The sequence below is a fragment of the Gorilla gorilla genome, chromosome 5 (assembly GCF_029281585.2).
Source record: "Gorilla gorilla gorilla isolate KB3781 chromosome 5, NHGRI_mGorGor1-v2.1_pri, whole genome shotgun sequence".
Lineage (NCBI taxonomy): Eukaryota > Metazoa > Chordata > Mammalia > Primates > Hominidae > Gorilla > Gorilla gorilla.
In genome coordinates, this window is record NC_073229.2 from 162,611,816 (window position 1) to 162,629,380 (window position 17,565).

Consider the following 17,565-nt stretch of genomic DNA (forward strand, 5'->3'; position numbering starts at 1 on the left):
CTTCCTGCAAAAACTGGGCAGAATTTTTTGAGGTACACTGGATCATTCACCTTGTGAGGGAGGACAGGTAAAATATTTATGGAAATGGCAGAAAATGGCCTGCCAGCTGATCAGGAGTTTGGGAGGAAAAAACATGGATTAGGAGGTCTGGGGTAGAGGCATGTGGATGGGCATATGGAGTGAACACAGAAGTTGAAAAACTGTATCACATGTTAATGCCCACTAGATAGCACCCACCACAGAAGAGGCACTAAACAACCAAGTAGATGAAATGACTTAGCCTGTTCTATTAGCTTTTGCCAGTGCCCACCTCAGTGCTGGTAAAATGCACACACAAAGTGGCAGTGGTGGCAAAGATGGAGGCTATGGATGGAACCCACCAACATGGGCTCCCACTTACCAAGGCCAACTTAGACACTGCTCACTGTGACTATCCAACCTGCCAGCAACAGATACCAATGCTGAGACCCTGATGAGGCTGTGAGGACCAACTGGTCACTTGATAGCAAATTCACTATGGTAGGCTCATTCTTTCCTAGAAGCACCAGCAGTTTATTCACACAAGGACAGACTTCCTATTCTAGGTATGTGGTTCCTTTTGGGCCTACAGGGTCCTGAACACAATCTAGGGACTTACAAAACATCTGAACTGTCAGCGTGGATTTGCTGAATACGTGATCTATACATGTTAACACCCAATCAGGGAGAGTTCGCCACTGGCCATAGGATCCACTGCTCCTATCACATACTGCGCCACCTAGAAGCTGCTAGACTGATGGCATGTTGGCATGGCCTGCTTTAGTGCCAAGTGGGAGACAATACCCTGCCAAGATGTGCCACCATCTCCTGCACACAGTATACTTATTGAATCAGAAAGCCTGTATGATGCTGTGTCTACAACAGGAATATATAGATTTCAGAACCAAGGAGTGGAGGCAGGAGTGACCCCACTTACCATCACACCCAGCGAACCACTGAGGGACTTAGTACTTCCCATGCCCGCAACTCCAGGTTCTACAGCATCGGAAGTCCTAGTTCTCAGAGACTGTATACCTTCTCTAGGCAATATTGCAAGAATCCCATTGAACTACAGTCTGCTGCTACTACGTGGGCACTTTGGACTCTGTGTTCAGGGACCAGTAGGCAAGAAGTCACCATCTAGTCAAGGGTAATTGACCCTGAACTGCAAGAGGAGGCAAGCCTGCTGTCAGAGGATAGGGGCAAGAGCAATGTGTGTGGAACTTAGCGGATCCACTGGAGGCACCCTCTGTACTCCTTGCCCAGTTGTAACTGAATGGACTAGTGCAGCAACCCTGGTCTGAGAAGGGTTTGGCTCCCAGGAGCTCAGGACCCTCAGGAATGAGAGCTTGGTTTATACTATCAAAAAAGCCACCAAGACCAGCAAAGATGACAGTTGTGGGTGAGGGGAATTTAGAATGAAGCAGGGAGTAATGAGAACCAGTTGTGGTTCCAAAACCATTTGCAGGAAGGTGCTATAGTTGGTCCTACCAAACTCCTCTTTCAACATTTATCCTCAGGAAGAGAGGGCCATTGGCGCCCTGGAACAGTCACTCTCTGCGTGTTTTTGGGAAAATGGATCCACATAGGCAAGGGGTGGACCATGGCAGGCATGGAGTGGTGCCACTTAAATCCCCCTTCAAGACAAGATATGCCATCCAGCTGCAAGGAGTGTGGGTAGCTGGCAGCCACCAGCTGCTACTTCACCAGGATCCACCTTAGCTTTCCAGCTGAGGTCACGCTATTCTCAAGACAGGAGGGGTTGGTGGCCAATGATTTCACTAAATTATGGAAATTGAGAGCACGCTTTTCTGAGGGGGCCCTCTTGCGAAAGACCAAGCAAGGCCATGGTACAAGGACCTAGCTGTTTCAGTCCAACACAGGACTCCTCCAATGAGTGACCTTTTTCCCAGAGTTCCCCTGGGATGGCAGCTTGCCTGCTCTCCCTGCCTCGTCCTGCTTCCTCTTTTCCCTTCAAAGGTGCTTACTCCAATAATAAATCCTTTGGTATTCTAACTGTCTACTTCTTGAAGAATCTAAACTGGCAGTAGGATCATGCCCCTTACTGATAGCTCAACCACGTTTTCTATCTTTGGGCCTCCTTGTCTTTACCTAGCACATGAGAAGCATTCATTAGGACTTTTTTTCCCCCATTGCTGAACAAATGACTACAGATTGCTCTACTCCTTGTTCTGTGAATAAAGGCTGGCCGCTGTGGAAGGTAGGTCAGAGCAGGCAACTGAGAGAAACTGTATTACAGTTACCGAGTGGCTTATTAAGGAAAGTGGTGCAAGAATCAGGTCCATGTTTCATTCAAATGACCCTCCATTCCCCCAACAACATCCTCACATCTGCCAAAGCAAATTATGCTGCTGTGCTCATTTGATGATGGAATCAGCATTGCATGCAGGCTGAACCCCTACTACGGCAGAACCAAGAAAGCCACTCTTTCCCCTCTCCTCCTAAGATGCCACCACAGAGCAGGGTGCCAGTGGTGGGTGGGGAGAAAGACGGAGACACAGAAACGTCTCCTTTTCACTGTGATTCTCCTAAGGAATATACAGTCACCCCCACAGGAAAAGCAAGAGTTCAATCAATCAAGATTTTTCAGAAATAGTAGGATGGCAGAAAGCAGATCGCATTGAGGTTGTTTCCAACTGACAGACCAAGCAGTCATTTGTTTCTCTCCCCACTGATAGTAAAAATAAAGTGGAAATAATTTAGGGCTGGGGCTTCTATGATTATCTGGAACTTAAAGTATGAGGGTATGAGAGCCATCAGATCTACCCCTGTGGAGCTTTTTAAGATGCAGTCCATAACAGAAGCGGGCCCCAAGGAGTAGAGTAGCCACATGGAAGGTGCCATGTTTCAGGGATGAGTCTCGATTCTTCTCTCCCTGTATTTCATCCATGCCTGTAAGAAGTTCTCACGTCTCTCCACATGCCACGTCATCTGAACCGCCAGGCGATAGGTTATTCGTATTTTATTCCAAAGTCCACAGGACATGATGTGGACTTGTTTTTCCACATGCCCTTGTAGATGGCGCCATCCAGTGTCTGTGATGTTCCACCTCCTCTGTTGGGTTGTCACCTCCCCCAGAGACCTTCTGGTCTCACTGCTTTTCTGTTTGTATCCAGCAAAACACTAAACAATTCTGTATAAGAACACCTATCTCATTATTCAAAAAAAATGCATGTATAAACAAAAAGAAATGTTTCAAATATTTACTTTACAATTGTTTTATTCAAAGCAAATTAAATACAAATGTATATTTTTCATTAAAAATGGGGATTTAAAAATAGTTTTATAATTAGTGTTATGTTGCTTTATCTTATCTTTGCATAAATTATGTATTAAAGGTTTCTGATATCCATATACATTCTAGTCTTTTTTAGGCAGCTATAAGAAGATTTCATATTCAAAAGCCAACGCCACTTTTCTAAAGAACAAACGATCTTTGTGCCAAATTAGTAGACAGTTGCTCCAAATCTCTGGTCTTGACTTCCAGTTGTGTGAAGAGCAGTGCTTTGTTTTTTTCAGAGAAGGGAAAGAGCCTTCATTCTTTAGGTTTGTTTTTGCCTCAAAGACATTTCTAAATGGGTATCTAAAGTTTTAGTTTATAAGTCTCATAATGATTTGACCCATGCAGTCCAACTTTTAGATAGTATTTCCATACCCCCCAAAAGCTGGCAGGTGGTAGTCGCACTAGATTCAGACCAAGACTCTCCGCATTGTCATCCTAGGTCCTTCTAATGAAGAAGACAATACTCTAGTTTATTTAACAAATAAAGGAGTCTAGGTACATGGAAGTTAAGGGAGTAAGGGTGGGGTAATGAGATTATTACATCAAAATAAAGACTTCACACACTTGTGTCCCATGTCTAAAATTGTTGAAAATCTGATTGGAGATTAGAAGTAATTAGCAACTCAATTATTTATAAACAAATATAAAAACGCACAAACCAAATGATGCAAAAAAACCTTTTTAATCTAAAAATTCATTTACCAGGGCTAATTGATAGCCAGGCCCTACCAATTTTTATCAGTTTATTTGACTAACAAGAGCTATTCAGCATTTTCTTCAAAGTAAGATAATATATAATAGATTTTGATAAATCTTTCTGAATTAGGACATGATACTGTAGGTAGTTCAAGGAAAAAAAAAATAGCCATAACTTTTTCTTTGGTGTAACAAAAAGGATATCCAAAAGTTAGCAAATGTTGACATTTCAAGTGACAGGAAATTGCCTAATGGAAGTTTAAACTCTGGTTAAAAAAAAAAAAGAAAACTGTTGTAAAAGGAAAAGCTCCACCCATAGTTCTGTAGTGCAAGTTTTCAAATTTAATTCTGAAAAATAATTTTATTTCATAGGCAGGAAACAAATTCCAGCAGTGTATCACTTACTCCTTTCCAACCCTTCCCCTCTCTCTATGTCCACACCATCACTTCAGTTGTCAATGACCTCAGCTGCTACTCAAGGAGGAAATTCATTAAAAAATTACCCACACTTCTAAAAATCAGGCTACAATTGTGTGTATGTGGCTGCACAGCAGCAGGCACCAGGTTACAGCATTGCCACTTCTACATGTTTGTCATTTTTACAAAAAAGAAGCAAAGTCTACCTCCCCCAGAAAAAAGTACCTGAACCAATTAGTCACTTAGCCCCTTCCCAGCCTCTCCGTGCTCACCAGACCTGCCTCACCTCAGCAGCACACGTATGCATATATCTGTGTGTTCTGTGCATTAAGAACCAGCAACTCTACTGCCTCTTTCTTGAAGTAACATCTTCTCCTTTCTTACAGAACTCGCGGATTTCCATAAACGTAATGCTCTGAAAGCAATTACTGCCTAGTCCAGAGGACTCGTTACTCTACCAAGCTTAAGTCTGGCTTGCTTTCTTCTATTTCTGTACATGTTGTTTGTGTATATGTGTATTTTTTAAAAATTAAAAAGTGTTGAAAATGCACACACACACACACACACCCAGCATTTAGCAAAAAAAAAAAAAAAAAAAATCTTCCCCAGGAAGCACTTTCAGAAGTTTAAGCTTCTACTTGTTCTTAAGCCACAGGGCAAGTGCCAAGTGAGTCCTAAATAACCCTTCACTCACACTGCAGGGCTGGCAACCCCGGGGCCCACAGCACAGAAGCAGAGTGGGCTCCCCGGGTGAGCCAGGGAAGGGCGCCTAGCAGGCTTCCTAGAGTGCTGCATTGCTCATCTCCCCCCGTGTCACCTGGGAGAGTTACGTTCTTGGCCCTAACTCTCCTCGCTCAGAGAACCGCCACACTGTGGGGAGGGCTCTCTGCCCTCTGCACTGGCTGTCCCATCCACAGGGCCGGGGGCCTGGGGCTGCAGGGAGGCGGCAGGCCCCTCCCCACAGAGCAGGCCGCCCTCGTCCATCTCCTCCCTCGCCAGTCCATCCAGGGAACATCCCTCCGCAGCGCCCAGAGCCCCGCGGGCTATGCTGTCCACAGGCTCCACGGCTTCCCCTTCTCCCTCCGAGATGACGGTCATGGGGCTGCTCTGGATCCGGTTCCGCATGCTGTACCTGCTGCTGGCGGCAGAAGGCGGCGTTCGGCTGCGGCCGTACCTGGGGCCGGAAAAGGACAGACTCCGAGGCATCAAGCCTTCGTTCTTGGCCCACTCCTCCTGCGCCCTTCTGTTCTTGCTTGGGGAGCAGCTTGACGGGCTCTCGGGGGCATCTGGGGAAGGCTCTGACCTCGACCTCTGGAATCTAGGGTCTGTGTTCTTGAGCATCTCTGCTGCAGACATGCGGGCGCTGGTGTCTGAACGACTGCCCTTTTTCAGCAGCAGAGCTTTGAAGTTGTCACTGCTGGTGCTGCTCTTTCGGATGCTTCTCTGAATCGACCCCACTTGCTTTGGAGAGGCCAGGCTCGGGGCAGCGCCGGTGGGTGTCACGGGCGGGGAGGGAGAATGGTTTCGGGAGTGGTCATCATCTGAATCTCTACGGCCGAGGACTTTCCTTTTGGATCTGAGATTTAATAACATTAAGAAAAAGGTTAATTCCCACGGGACCACAGGCTGTCAGCCACAACCACTCTGCTTCTCTTATCGCATCTTCAGGTCACTATCTACTTAAGATTCACTTTCAGAAAATTTATTTTTGACTGGGCACAGTGGCTCACACCTGTAATCCCAGCATTTTGGGAGGCCACGGTGGGAGGATCACTTGAGCTTAGGAGTTCGAGACCAGCCTGGGCAACACAGTAAGACCTTATCTCTATTCACAAAAAAGAAAAAGTAATAAATGCATAATTTATTTTTTTGAGACTCGCTCTGTCGCTCAGGCTGGAGTGCAATGGCGCAATCTCAGCTCATTGCAACCTCTGCCTCCCGGATTCAAGCAATTCTCCCTGCCTCAGCCTCCCAAGTAGCTGGGATTACCGGCGCCCGCCACCACGCCCAGCCCAGCTAATTTTTGTATTTTTAGTAGAGACGGGGTTTTGCCATGTTGCCCAGGCTGGTCTCAAACTCCTGACCTCAGGTGATCCGCCTGCCTCGGCCTCCCAAAGTGCTGGGATTATAGGCGTGAGCCACTGTGCCTGGCAAATAATTTATTTTTAACTTTGGAAAATTTCAAACACCCACACAAAAGAGAACAGCTCACTGCAAGACCGCATGAGCCCATAACTCACCTATGATAATCATTAATTACGGTCACCCTTCTTTTGTCTCCACCCTCCCTATTTGAAACAAATCTTAGACACTGTATTAACTTACTTTGGATAGGACCAAAAGTTTTAATAATGGCCAGTTTTCCTTGATCTCTCCTAGACGGGCTGATCCGGAGTGAATTTCACATGCTGACCCTCCTTTCTTTCTATGCTTCCTTTTCTTGTTCCATGCCAGAATATCCCCTGTACTAAGATGTACCCCACTCCAGGTCCTAGAACAACTCCTCAGCTTCACATTCTCAGTTATTCTAGAAGTTGCCATCAGACCAGTCTTCCTCAGCTCTTCCAGGACCATGTGCCAACTTCTAAAATCCAGCCTTCCAGAAAACAAAGGCGAACCCTCCATGCCAGACCCTGCTTCATGATCGACTCAGCAAACCTTGCACTGATCAAGAAAATGTGAGGGGTGGGGTGGGGTGGGGGAAGACGAAGGGGCAATCAAAGAAAGCTGAAGGTTTCCTGTAGTTATTTCTTGTCCTGAGTCTCTGAGAACCTCACTGTTCAATGTGCTTTCCATTGCCAGTGACAAAGAGATGATAAAGCCAGTGACCCAAGTGGCCCCTTGCTGGTCTCTTCATGACAACAACTCAGTGTGTGTCTCTTAGCTAACTGCAGGAAAACTTGCTTTAAGGAAACTCAACACAGTTAATAGAATAAAAACGTGGGTATATCTCTTTTCCTGCTATAAAATTGTAGAATATGCAGCAGGGAAAGGTTGAGAGTATGATATCTGTACACACAGATTAAGAGTTGAAACCAGACTCTTCCCACCTCTCGCTGTGTGACCTGGGACAAATTACCCATGCATGCCATGCCTCCTCACTTATAAGATACCAACCTCACAGGTTTGTGAAGATTAAGTGAAATAAAGAAGCTAGCTACATAACTCCCACTGCTAAAGCTTCCTTGTTCTGTCACCTTGGACAAGTTAACATTTCTGACTGTATTTTTCCTATCACAAAAAGGGTAATAACAGTATATAGGTCACAGTTTGTCAGTACACATGAATGCAGTGATAGCCATAATTGGTCAGGCACAGAGCAGGTGCTTAACAAACCTTTGAATGTCACATAGAAAATGGACTTAGTTTTTACGTGGCTTACACAGCAAGACAGAGGGCAGCATGGGCCCATGCTGACTGCCCTGGGCTTGGTGTTCCTGGGGTCATCTCCATTCTTCTGGTCAAAAAGATGCCACTAAAGCAGAGGCTGGGAAATGGTAAGGACCCAATACAGAGTCTGAAGGGTGGCCAGAGTGGACAGGGCACCAGACTCTTTGGGACTGCAGAACACGGCCTACCATACAGGTTTCATGGTCCCGCTCAGTAGTTAACAAGAGCAGTCTGCCCTGATAAGAGTTAGGACCGGCTGACAAAACTACAGACATCCTAACATCTAGAAACTGTAGAGCTAGAAAAGACGTTAGAAATGGTCTAGTCCAACCACTTTGGGTTTCAGAAAAGGTAACTGAGAAAAGGTAACTTGTTAGTATGACAACTAGGACTTGAGCTTATAGCACATGGCCTCACCACTTACATGGTCTACTCCCCAAAGCAGCTCTGCTCATTTCATTCTTTTAGGTATTGGCTGGTGACTTAATTTGTAATTTAGATTTTAAACGGTGAGAGTATGCTGAGATCCATTAAACAAGTCACAACTAAACTTGAGTAAAACTATGACCTTTAATTGTAGACATAGAATTAAGAAAGAAGATGGGGTGACCAGCCTGAGCAACATGGTGAAACCATGTCTCTACTACAAATAAGAAAATTAGCCGGGCATGGTGGCACATGCCTATAATCCCAGCTACTTGGGATGCTGAGGCAGGAGAATCATTCGAATCTGGGAGGCAGAGGTTGCAGTGAGCCAAGATCGCGCCACTGCACTCCAGTCTGGGTGACAGAATGAGTGAGACTCTGTATCAAAAAGAAAAAAAAAAAAAGGAAGAAAGATGGGATTTTATGAAAGCACTGTCATCTCTCAAGAGCAGGTGCCCACTAAAATAATTAAATCTAAATGTACAAATTCTTTGCATATACATACACAACACACACACACGAATATGTATTTTTAATGAAGACAGCTATAAAAAGTGCTTAAACAGTTAACACTGATTTTAAAACTAATTACTTCAATAAATATAAAAACTTCACACCTCAACTGGTGTTCTACATTTTCCATCTGGCTTTAAATCTGAAGCGAATTAATTTGCATTATAAAATTTGGAAGCTGTGTTTCAACTTAGATATTCTTTATTTTAAATTATGAGCTTAAGCGCTGAAGGACATAAAAATAAAGCCCTAAAAAAGCACAGACAGTAGATGGATTTTTACTATGTCTGCTAATTTATTCTCAACGCTACAACAGAAATTAGCATGTGTCCTCACTCTCTCTCTGCAATCCATTCCTAAGGCCTACTTGGCTTTGACTTCTCTCATACGTGCACTGAATAACACCAACTGACCGATTTCTACATCTGCAGTCGATGTAACGTCCTAGTAAGAGAAACAACACATTTTTCGATGCCTTAAGAAGGTTGCCAAAATATAGAAGAGGCCTTTGGCATATTTTTGGGAAAAAATATGCAGTAATTTGGACCCACAACAGTTGGGTTTCCTCACTGGAACCAAGTATCTAGTACACAGAACAACCAGGCTATGCAAATCTTCTCTGTGGATGGCTATTATAAATAGATAGATATGCCTGTATATTTAGCAACCCAGTGCATTCCATACTAAATGAAATACTCTGAGTCTTGGAAGAATCTTCTAATGGTTAACTACCAGTTGGTTTCATTTAATTCAGGAAATATTTATTGAGTGCTTCTTATGTGTCTAGCGTGGTTAAGAGTTAGAAACATCTATGGGAACTTCTAGAATCGCCACTGAAGTTTCAAAGGATGCATCATTTATCATTTCTCTGTTTTGAGAAATAATTGGACAACCAGCTACCTTTTCACTTCTAATGAGATTAAAGAAACCAGTCCATGTTAAAAGGGGCAGTCTTTAGGATCTACTATACCAACACTAGAGGAGCGACATAAAGAGCATAATTCTTGACAAGCACATTAATTCACCGGCTTCGTTCCCCCCACACCAAGTTAGATGTTTATGTGTTGCATGAAGAGTTTCAGGTAGGTACAGCACTATGTTTTTCATCTTATGCAATAGTCTTTTCAGGGAGAGTCCAAGAATTGGGAAAGCAGTGCTGACATAAGATCATTCACACACAGAATCAAATGATTCTACAGGATGCTTTGTTTCAGGAGGTTAAAAAAAAAAGAAAGGATCTTCATTCAGGGCAAAATAAGGCCTTGGCAGCATAAGGACATTCATTAGAGTTACCTGGAAATACTGTGGTAGAGAAGTCTAGAAGGAAGCAAAAGGTTTATACAGCATTACGGCTTAACGTAGTTGCACATATACAGTCATCAGCTTTTACAATGACACTGTTGTGGGAATACTCAGCTGTTTACAATCAGAAAAGTGACGCAGTAAGTAAAACTTTAGTGCTAAATCATATTTACTCTTAAAGGTGACCACATATAAAAAGTATAACAGTTCAGGCCATTACTTTGAAAATTTTACCCTTTTTGTTTGTTTTTAAACCCAACGATTTCTGATGCCAGTAGATGGCACTAGTGGTATATTAACAAGCATAAATCATTCTTTTGCTCCCGCTCGAAAGGTCGTACTCTTTTATAGAAACACTTAAGCAGCCACATAAATTGCTCTGTATAATCGTGGTTTTTCTGTAAAATGAAAAAAATTAGAATAAACTAAAACATCTTTAGGAAGAGAGTCCCATGGAGCTAGTCTGTGCATCCTAAGTCCACAGAACGTAGCATTCCTCCTCCTGACTGCACTGTCAGTCGTTTTAATCCGACTCTTGCTAATATACTCTGTCTTATGACTGCCACACTGCGCTCCTTGCCAGGAAGAGCAGCGCCTACCAGAACGTATCACATTGAGCCACTGTCCCCAATGTCATAAAAATCAGTGAGACAAAGTACAACAGAAATTGGAGCCAGAGGAAATAAAACTGTAGAAATCCACTAAAAAATCAACAGTAAAGTTAAGGAGTTATGATTGGGTGACAGAAGAAACCTCAAGGAAGAAAAGTAAATTGAGGTGCTGCTTGGAAAGAAGGAATTACACAGTAGATTAAAGTCAGAGGAAGGAGTTTGAAATACCTGTGAATAGCTGCAAAAAGGTCTTCTGTGGTCCTGGGTCGACTGGGGGTCATTACCTCATCACTCCCGTCTTCCTTGAGGAAGTCACAGGCCTCTGAGGATGAACCGGCTGCGTTGGTCTCCGGCACCCCAGCTACAGAAGAGCAGGCAGGCACACAAGACGCACAAGTGACTGGAATTTCAGTCCTCAGCCAAGCTTCTAAATATGCTGCTTCCCTGCCATTCCCGACAATGTGAGAACCACAGGGAGATGCCGTGGGTCTGTAGTTTGATAGTTTACAAAGAAGGGAGGAAATAACACTAGCCTGAGAGCCAGAGCTCATTCTTTGTTAAAGTATGGAACGCCCATGGCATCTCTCTTAAATTTTGTTGCAACGTTTCTTTGCGCGGCTCTTCGGAAGGGAGGTGTTACCCATTGCTATTGAATACCCAGCCTGCTGCAGATCATCTCCATCCCCCTATTTTCTGCCATGTCTTTAGGTCTAGATTTTAAAAATAATAACAAAATGCAAAGTTGGTAACTTAATCTGTGTTTTAACACAGGAAGCCTACATACTGCTAGCTTTAACAGGAATCTGATCTACCTGGGTTCTTTCCACGTGTGAGCATTCAACAACCCTATCTGGTTCAGCTGCATATGGGCAGAGGGCACAGGAGAGAGAAGCCAGGAAGCCAGACTCACCTGCTCCGTCCTGTTGAGATAGGCAGCTCTCCCCATCGCCCCCAGTATCCGCACTGTTCTCGGCTGGCTCCTCCTGCTTGGGGGCTGGTGAGACATCGGGCTGAACCATGGGGACATTGGCTTCCACTCTGCCGGGAGACATGGATCCTGCAGCTCCTCCCTCAAGAACCGAGGTGCCAGGGTGCGTGGCATGAGAGCCAGCTTGGGCTGCAGAACTCTCTTTTGCCTCCCTGCTGTGCACAGAGCCCTCCTCTCCCCTCGTGGGGCTGGGCACAGCTCGGAGGGCTTCGCTCACGTTCTCTGCGGGCTCCACTGCAAAATCTTTCTGCGGAGGTGGTACCACCAGGAACAGTTTGGGCTTCTTGGAAATGGGGGGTGGCTTCCTGCTGGGTGAAGAGTCTGGGAGTGGGGTGGTGCTGGGGCTGGGCCGAGCCTCTGCCTCCCCAGCGCTTGGAGCTCCAGGGCTGCGGCTCACAGGGCCACCGCGCTCGGCCGCACTGCCATGGTCACCCTGACTCGAGCTCTTGGCAGGCGTCGGAAGCGAGCTTGTCACAGAGGCAGGCTGGCTTTCACTCTCCATTTCATTTGTGCTATTTCGGGATTTCAGGAAAGCAGATGGCTTTAAGTGGTACTGTGGAGCAACTGGAGTTCGTTGTTCCTGAGCTGTTCGTTCAGACAACTGTGCCGCCTCAGCGCCTGAGTTCTTTCTCACGGGCCTCAACTGCACCATCTGCAATGCTTCCGTGGTTATCAGGGGCATGGGGGGCCTGCTGGTCTCCTCCTTGGTAGAAGGCGGCCTCAAGGATCCCCGGGAGGATTCTGGCTGGCCAGAATTTGTGAAAGGCGGCCTGGTGTCTTTCATGAATTTGGGGTCAAGAGGTGGGGCAGGTGGGGGTTCCGAGGAAGCTAAGAGAGGTGGGGGCAATGGCAAGGACACAGGTGAATCTGGAAGAATGGGGCTCAGTGCAGGGCGGGGAGGAGAAAGGCACCAATCAGGTGGGGAGCAGAAAGGAATGAGAGCTTCTGGCGGCGGAGGGGGGAACACAGGAGAGTGAGGCAGAGGAGAGCCCTGGGAGCAATCTGCGACAGGAGGTGGGGGAGGAAGGAAAGGAGACCTGTCTGCAGGACAAGGGGATGGAGGAGAGGGAACAGGAGGAGGAGGAGCCGGGGTAGAGCCCACGGCTGGATCCAGCTTCTTCATAGTGCCACTTCCTTCAGTAGAAGTACTAGAAGAAAGAGAAGTGGACGATGAGGAAATGGATACTGAAGATATCAGAGAGGACTTCCTTTCTGGTACCTTGGGCTTGGGCTTCCCCTTCCCGTTTGCTGGTGACATTGATTTTAAAAACACAGGCACAGGGGTGAGTGCTGTGGGTGTATTTGACTGGCTGGAATACCCACTGGATGGAGAAATGACTCTGTGTGACTTCTCTGGTGACATGATCTTTGGTTTGACTGAACCACCGGGCACTTGGGGCATTGTGGCTCTGGACCCTTCTTGGACATGGCGGACTGGCCCGTTCCCAGTGGGCACCCCACTGCTGGTTGAACAGCCCCCTGCTGGGTTCCCCGGATCTTCCTGCATGCCTGTGTAGTCAATGTAATAACCCCAGGGGTCTGTGTACTCTGACTTGACGCTGCTTGTGTCACTCTGCGACGGCGTGGCCCCGCACAGGGAGTAGACATTGGGGGTGGTGGCAGAAGTCATGCTGCTGCTAGCACTAACTGTGCTCTGGCTCCGGGAGCGGGGCAGCCAGGGCTCTTCCAAGTCACTGCAGGGGCTCTGGGAGGGCGAGCTGCCACTCTTGCCTGGGAGGCTCAGCTGCAGCGAGTGCTGGAGTGTGGCAATCAGGCTCTCGTTGAGCACCTGCCCGTTGCACTGGCTGCTCTTCTTGGGAATCCTGCGGAGGGAGTCTGTCCGGGAGGGTGGCAGGGGAGGCTTCTTTGCTTTCTTCAAAGAGATGTTTCTTGATAGGGATTTATCCTGGTAATTGGACTGGTCCGCTTGGTTTTTCTGAGCTCTTCCAACAAAAACATTGATCACGCTGTGCCTGGGGTTCCCAAAGCCATCGCTGCTATTGCACAGATTCCCAGATCCATGTCCAGAGTCAGTGTGCACAGATGCACAGTAGCCATCGTGGTCCTCAGAATACAGCGACCCAGCATCCTCTTTGTTGGACGTTTGGTCCAAACTGCAGCTGCTCATGTTACTTGTGGGAGTGGAATAGCCAGGAGTTGCTAAATGCGGCTTCAGGGGGGATGCCCTTCCATTACCTGAGGATTTGTATTCCCAGGGCTCCGAGCTGCTGTGCCCTCCGCCCCCTGAATAACTAGATTCACTCTTGCCATCCACATCTTGGGGGTGGGCTGGGAAGGCCAGGTTGTTTCTACAATTATACGGCATAGCTTGGGACCCATTCTCCCTATTTGCTGGAGCATTTAGAGAGACGGCTGAGTCACAGAGGGACAACAGTGTGGATTCGCCAGGGGAATGAGGGCCTAAGTCCTGTGAGAGAATGGTGGTATGGCCCTCATTCCAGTGGCGACCGGACGACTGATGATCACCTTTCACAGCATGCCTGGAGATGAGGTGGTCTCTGGATTTTATCCTTGCATGTGATGAGCCAGAACTTTTACTTTCCCGCTGTCCCGCACTCTGAGCAGTGGGAATAGCGATGACCTCGGAAGAGGAAGACAGTGTGGCATTTGGGATGATGCTGGTGGAGTAGGTTGCATGAGGAGAAACCACACACGCTGGGCTCATTACATTTTCACTCTCGAAGTGTCTCAGTTCCTGGGATTTGGGTCTCAAAAGTGTTCCAGTCCCTGAGGCACCTCCTAAATGGCCTAAGTTTTCATCTGCTTGTGGGTGACCTCTCTGGTAGAGGAAAGTGCCATTCATGTCTCCTGCAGGGCCGAGGGCACCCAGCCTCGGCTCAAGGGACTGAATGTTTGCCCTTGCTCCAGAACGCGGAAGACTATGGAAGCCAGCATCACTGTTGAGGCGGGAAGGGAATACGATCCCTGCAGAATCGCTCAGCACAGACATGTTGCCAGAGGAACCTGAGAAGTGGCCCATCTGGGCAGCAATGCCTTGCCCCTTCTGTGCCCTGATTCTCCTCATGGAAGGTGGTACGACCTTCACATCCTCCGTCTGACAGCTGGAGTCCCTGGTTTCTGAGCGCTGCCCAGCAGACCGACAGCTATCGAACCTTCCTAGTGTAGAGTAGTGATCAGGGGTGTACACTGAGTGGCCATCAACATCATCTTGGCCAGTGCCTGATGCTGGAGATAAAGCAGAAAGAGGCTTGTTACCTGAAAATAAAATCCATAGTTCATCACGTGTACCCTCACCCCTCTGACAGAATTTTTAAAAAATTTTTCTATTTGATTTAATTTCCTTTCTCCTGTAGGTATCTAAGTACATTTAAAAAGTTACTGATAGCTCTAAAATAAAAATTATTGTCATGAATGTCAGGTACTTCTCTTAATTTGTACCTCCAATCCTCCTATGGCTTGAGTGCTGCGTATGGAATTCTCAGGGTATCCCTTCAAGATCAAGGCTGCCGAGGGCTCAGAGGAGGATTTACTTTGAAATAATCACCTTTCAGTAAAGTCTTCAAGGTAGCCTTTCGCCCACTGGGTGACTGTGCAGACCATCTATCAAGCAGTGACACATCTTTCCCAAAGGCAGACGAATGTAGTAATTGAACAATAGGGCCACAGAGATACCATATTTGAGGCGTACTGGTATAAAACAGTGTTAATTACATTAATTCTTTATGTCAGAAGGAAATTCTAAGGCAAAGAAAATTGATTTACAGGCCCATCTGTGTTCCAAACATTTCATTATCCATCTGAAGCCATTATCTGTCTGTTGGTGACATTCAAAATTCAACAGCAATCTGTTGTGTTCTAGTCGGGGAAACCGGCAGGAACTGATCCAGTGAACATTTCCTCAAATTAGGATGATTTATTCGTTGGAGTTTTACAACCAAACAGAGAATAGTATGTTAAAAAAAAAAAAAAGACAGAAAGAAAGAAACACAAAGAAGGGCCAACAGAGAGGGACGTGGATGAGGTAAACTTTAAGTGTAAACAGTTAGATTTCAAGCTACCCAGGAAAGAACAGAGCTTATGAGAAAAAAGAAAAAAAATCACAAAGACAAGAACCTACCCAAAGTGTACTGAGAAAAAAAAAAGTCAATCCTTAAGACAAATCGAATCTCTAAAAATAGTAGTAAAACTATAGTTCTCCCTATGTTATCTCCATCCAAAAAGGACCCAAAAGTATCTATCTCAACACGGGCTTTGCTGAGCAACGCGAGTCAAGCACACCCCTCTGTGTCAGTGGACACCTGGATGCGACCCTAGGACTCATGGGGTTTCTAAGGCTTCCCTCTCTCAACACATAATCTAACCAGGGCATGGACTGGATATAGGTTGCCTTTTGCTCACTCAGATAGCAGAGGGTAGTACTGAAATGGCAGCACTGTGCTTGTATCAACCTCAAAGGAGATGGCACCCTGGAAGGAAGGATCCTGGCATAAAGCCTTCTCCTTCACTGTGATGATGGAGAGGAATTTTTATACTTGTATTTTTAGCGAAGATGATCTATTTCCTCTCTCTACCCTCTTTCAAGTACTCGCTCACTGAAGACAGATAGACAGACACATACACACACACGAGGCTGTACCACACAGAGAGGGAAATGGGCAAAAAGGCAGGACAGAAGAAAAACCCATTTTGAGGAGGTGCAAAATTTTGCCATTTAGTAATTGAGAAGATGGGAAGTTGACTGGTATCGGTGTATCAGTGTATACGAGTTCAATTCCAAACACTCAAAATATCTCATTCCATTCAACAATGAGTTTTGAGTGTTTGGAGTTGAACTCATATAAACAAATACATTTTTTTCTTTCAAAATTGTTCTAGTTTTTGCATGGAGTTAGTGGTAGATTTTTAACTGTCTTTAAGTAGCATAAACAAAATCCTGATACTTTTGGGTAGCAGTTTTAAATGTGAAACCATTCTAGGCATGTAAAAAAATAGAAATATAGCTATTTTATCACCCTCTACAGCTAAGTATAACTTTCTTATTAAAACAAAAACATTTCCTAAAGACCTTAAAAAGCATATGAAAAAACTAATATATCTTATCACAAGGACCACCAAAATTCTATTCCCAAAACAGACCCTCCAATATTTTCACAGTATAAAAAGTTTCAGAATATGATAGGAAACAGATGAATGCTATAGATGCATACGTCATTGTACTGTGCTTAGCTTTATTGTGCATTGCAGATAACTGTGTTTTTTGTTTTTTGTTTTTTAACAAGTCGAAGGTTTGTGGCAACCCTGTGTTGAGCAAGTCTATTGATGCCATTTTTCTAACGTGCTTACTGTGTGTCTGTGTGTCACGTTTTGGTAATTCTTGCAATATTTCAAACTTTTTCATTATTATTAGATCTGTTATGGTGATCTGTGACCAGTGATCTTTGATATTACTATTGTGATTGTTTTGGGGTGCCACAAATCACACCCACATAAGACAGCAAATGTAATTGATATATGTTGTGTGTGTTCTGACTGCTCCACTGACCAGCTGTTTCCCAGTTTCTCTCCCTCTTCTTGGGCTTCTCTATTCCCTCAGATACAACAATAATGAAATTAGGTCAATTAATAACCCTACAATAGCCTCTAAGGGTTCAAGCGAAAGGAAGAGTTGCATGTCTCTCACTTTAAATCAAAAGTTAGAAATGATTAAGCTTAGTGACGAAGGCATGTCAAAAGCTAAGATAGGCCAAAAGCTAGGCCTCTTGTGCCAAACAGTTAACCGAGCTGTGACTGCAAAGGAAAAGTTCTTGAAGGAAATGAAAAGTGCTACTCCAGAACATACACAAATAAAAAAACAGCTTTATTGCTGATATGGAGAAAGTTTTAATGGTCTGGACATTAAATCAAACCAGCCACAACAT

The 17,565-nt window shown here is 45.4% G+C and overlaps 1 protein-coding gene across 6 annotated transcripts in view; it reads right to left on the reverse strand.

Moving 5' to 3' along the window:
* Positions 1-3,241: 3,241 nt before the first annotated feature.
* Positions 3,242-17,565, reverse strand: part of NHSL1 (NHS like 1) — a 149,630-nt gene continuing 135,306 nt past the window's right edge. For all 6 annotated transcript variants that reach the window (XM_031012071.3, XM_055391212.2, XM_063707894.1 and 3 more), the window contains 3 exons: positions 11,588-14,872; positions 10,906-11,038; positions 3,242-6,011 (listed from right to left, as the gene is read on the reverse strand). In XM_031012071.3, the coding sequence (XP_030867931.1) occupies positions 5,276-6,011; positions 10,906-11,038; positions 11,588-14,872 (4,154 nt within the window). In that variant the 3' untranslated portion in view covers positions 3,242-5,275. The remainder of the gene's footprint in view (positions 6,012-10,905; positions 11,039-11,587; positions 14,873-17,565) is intronic.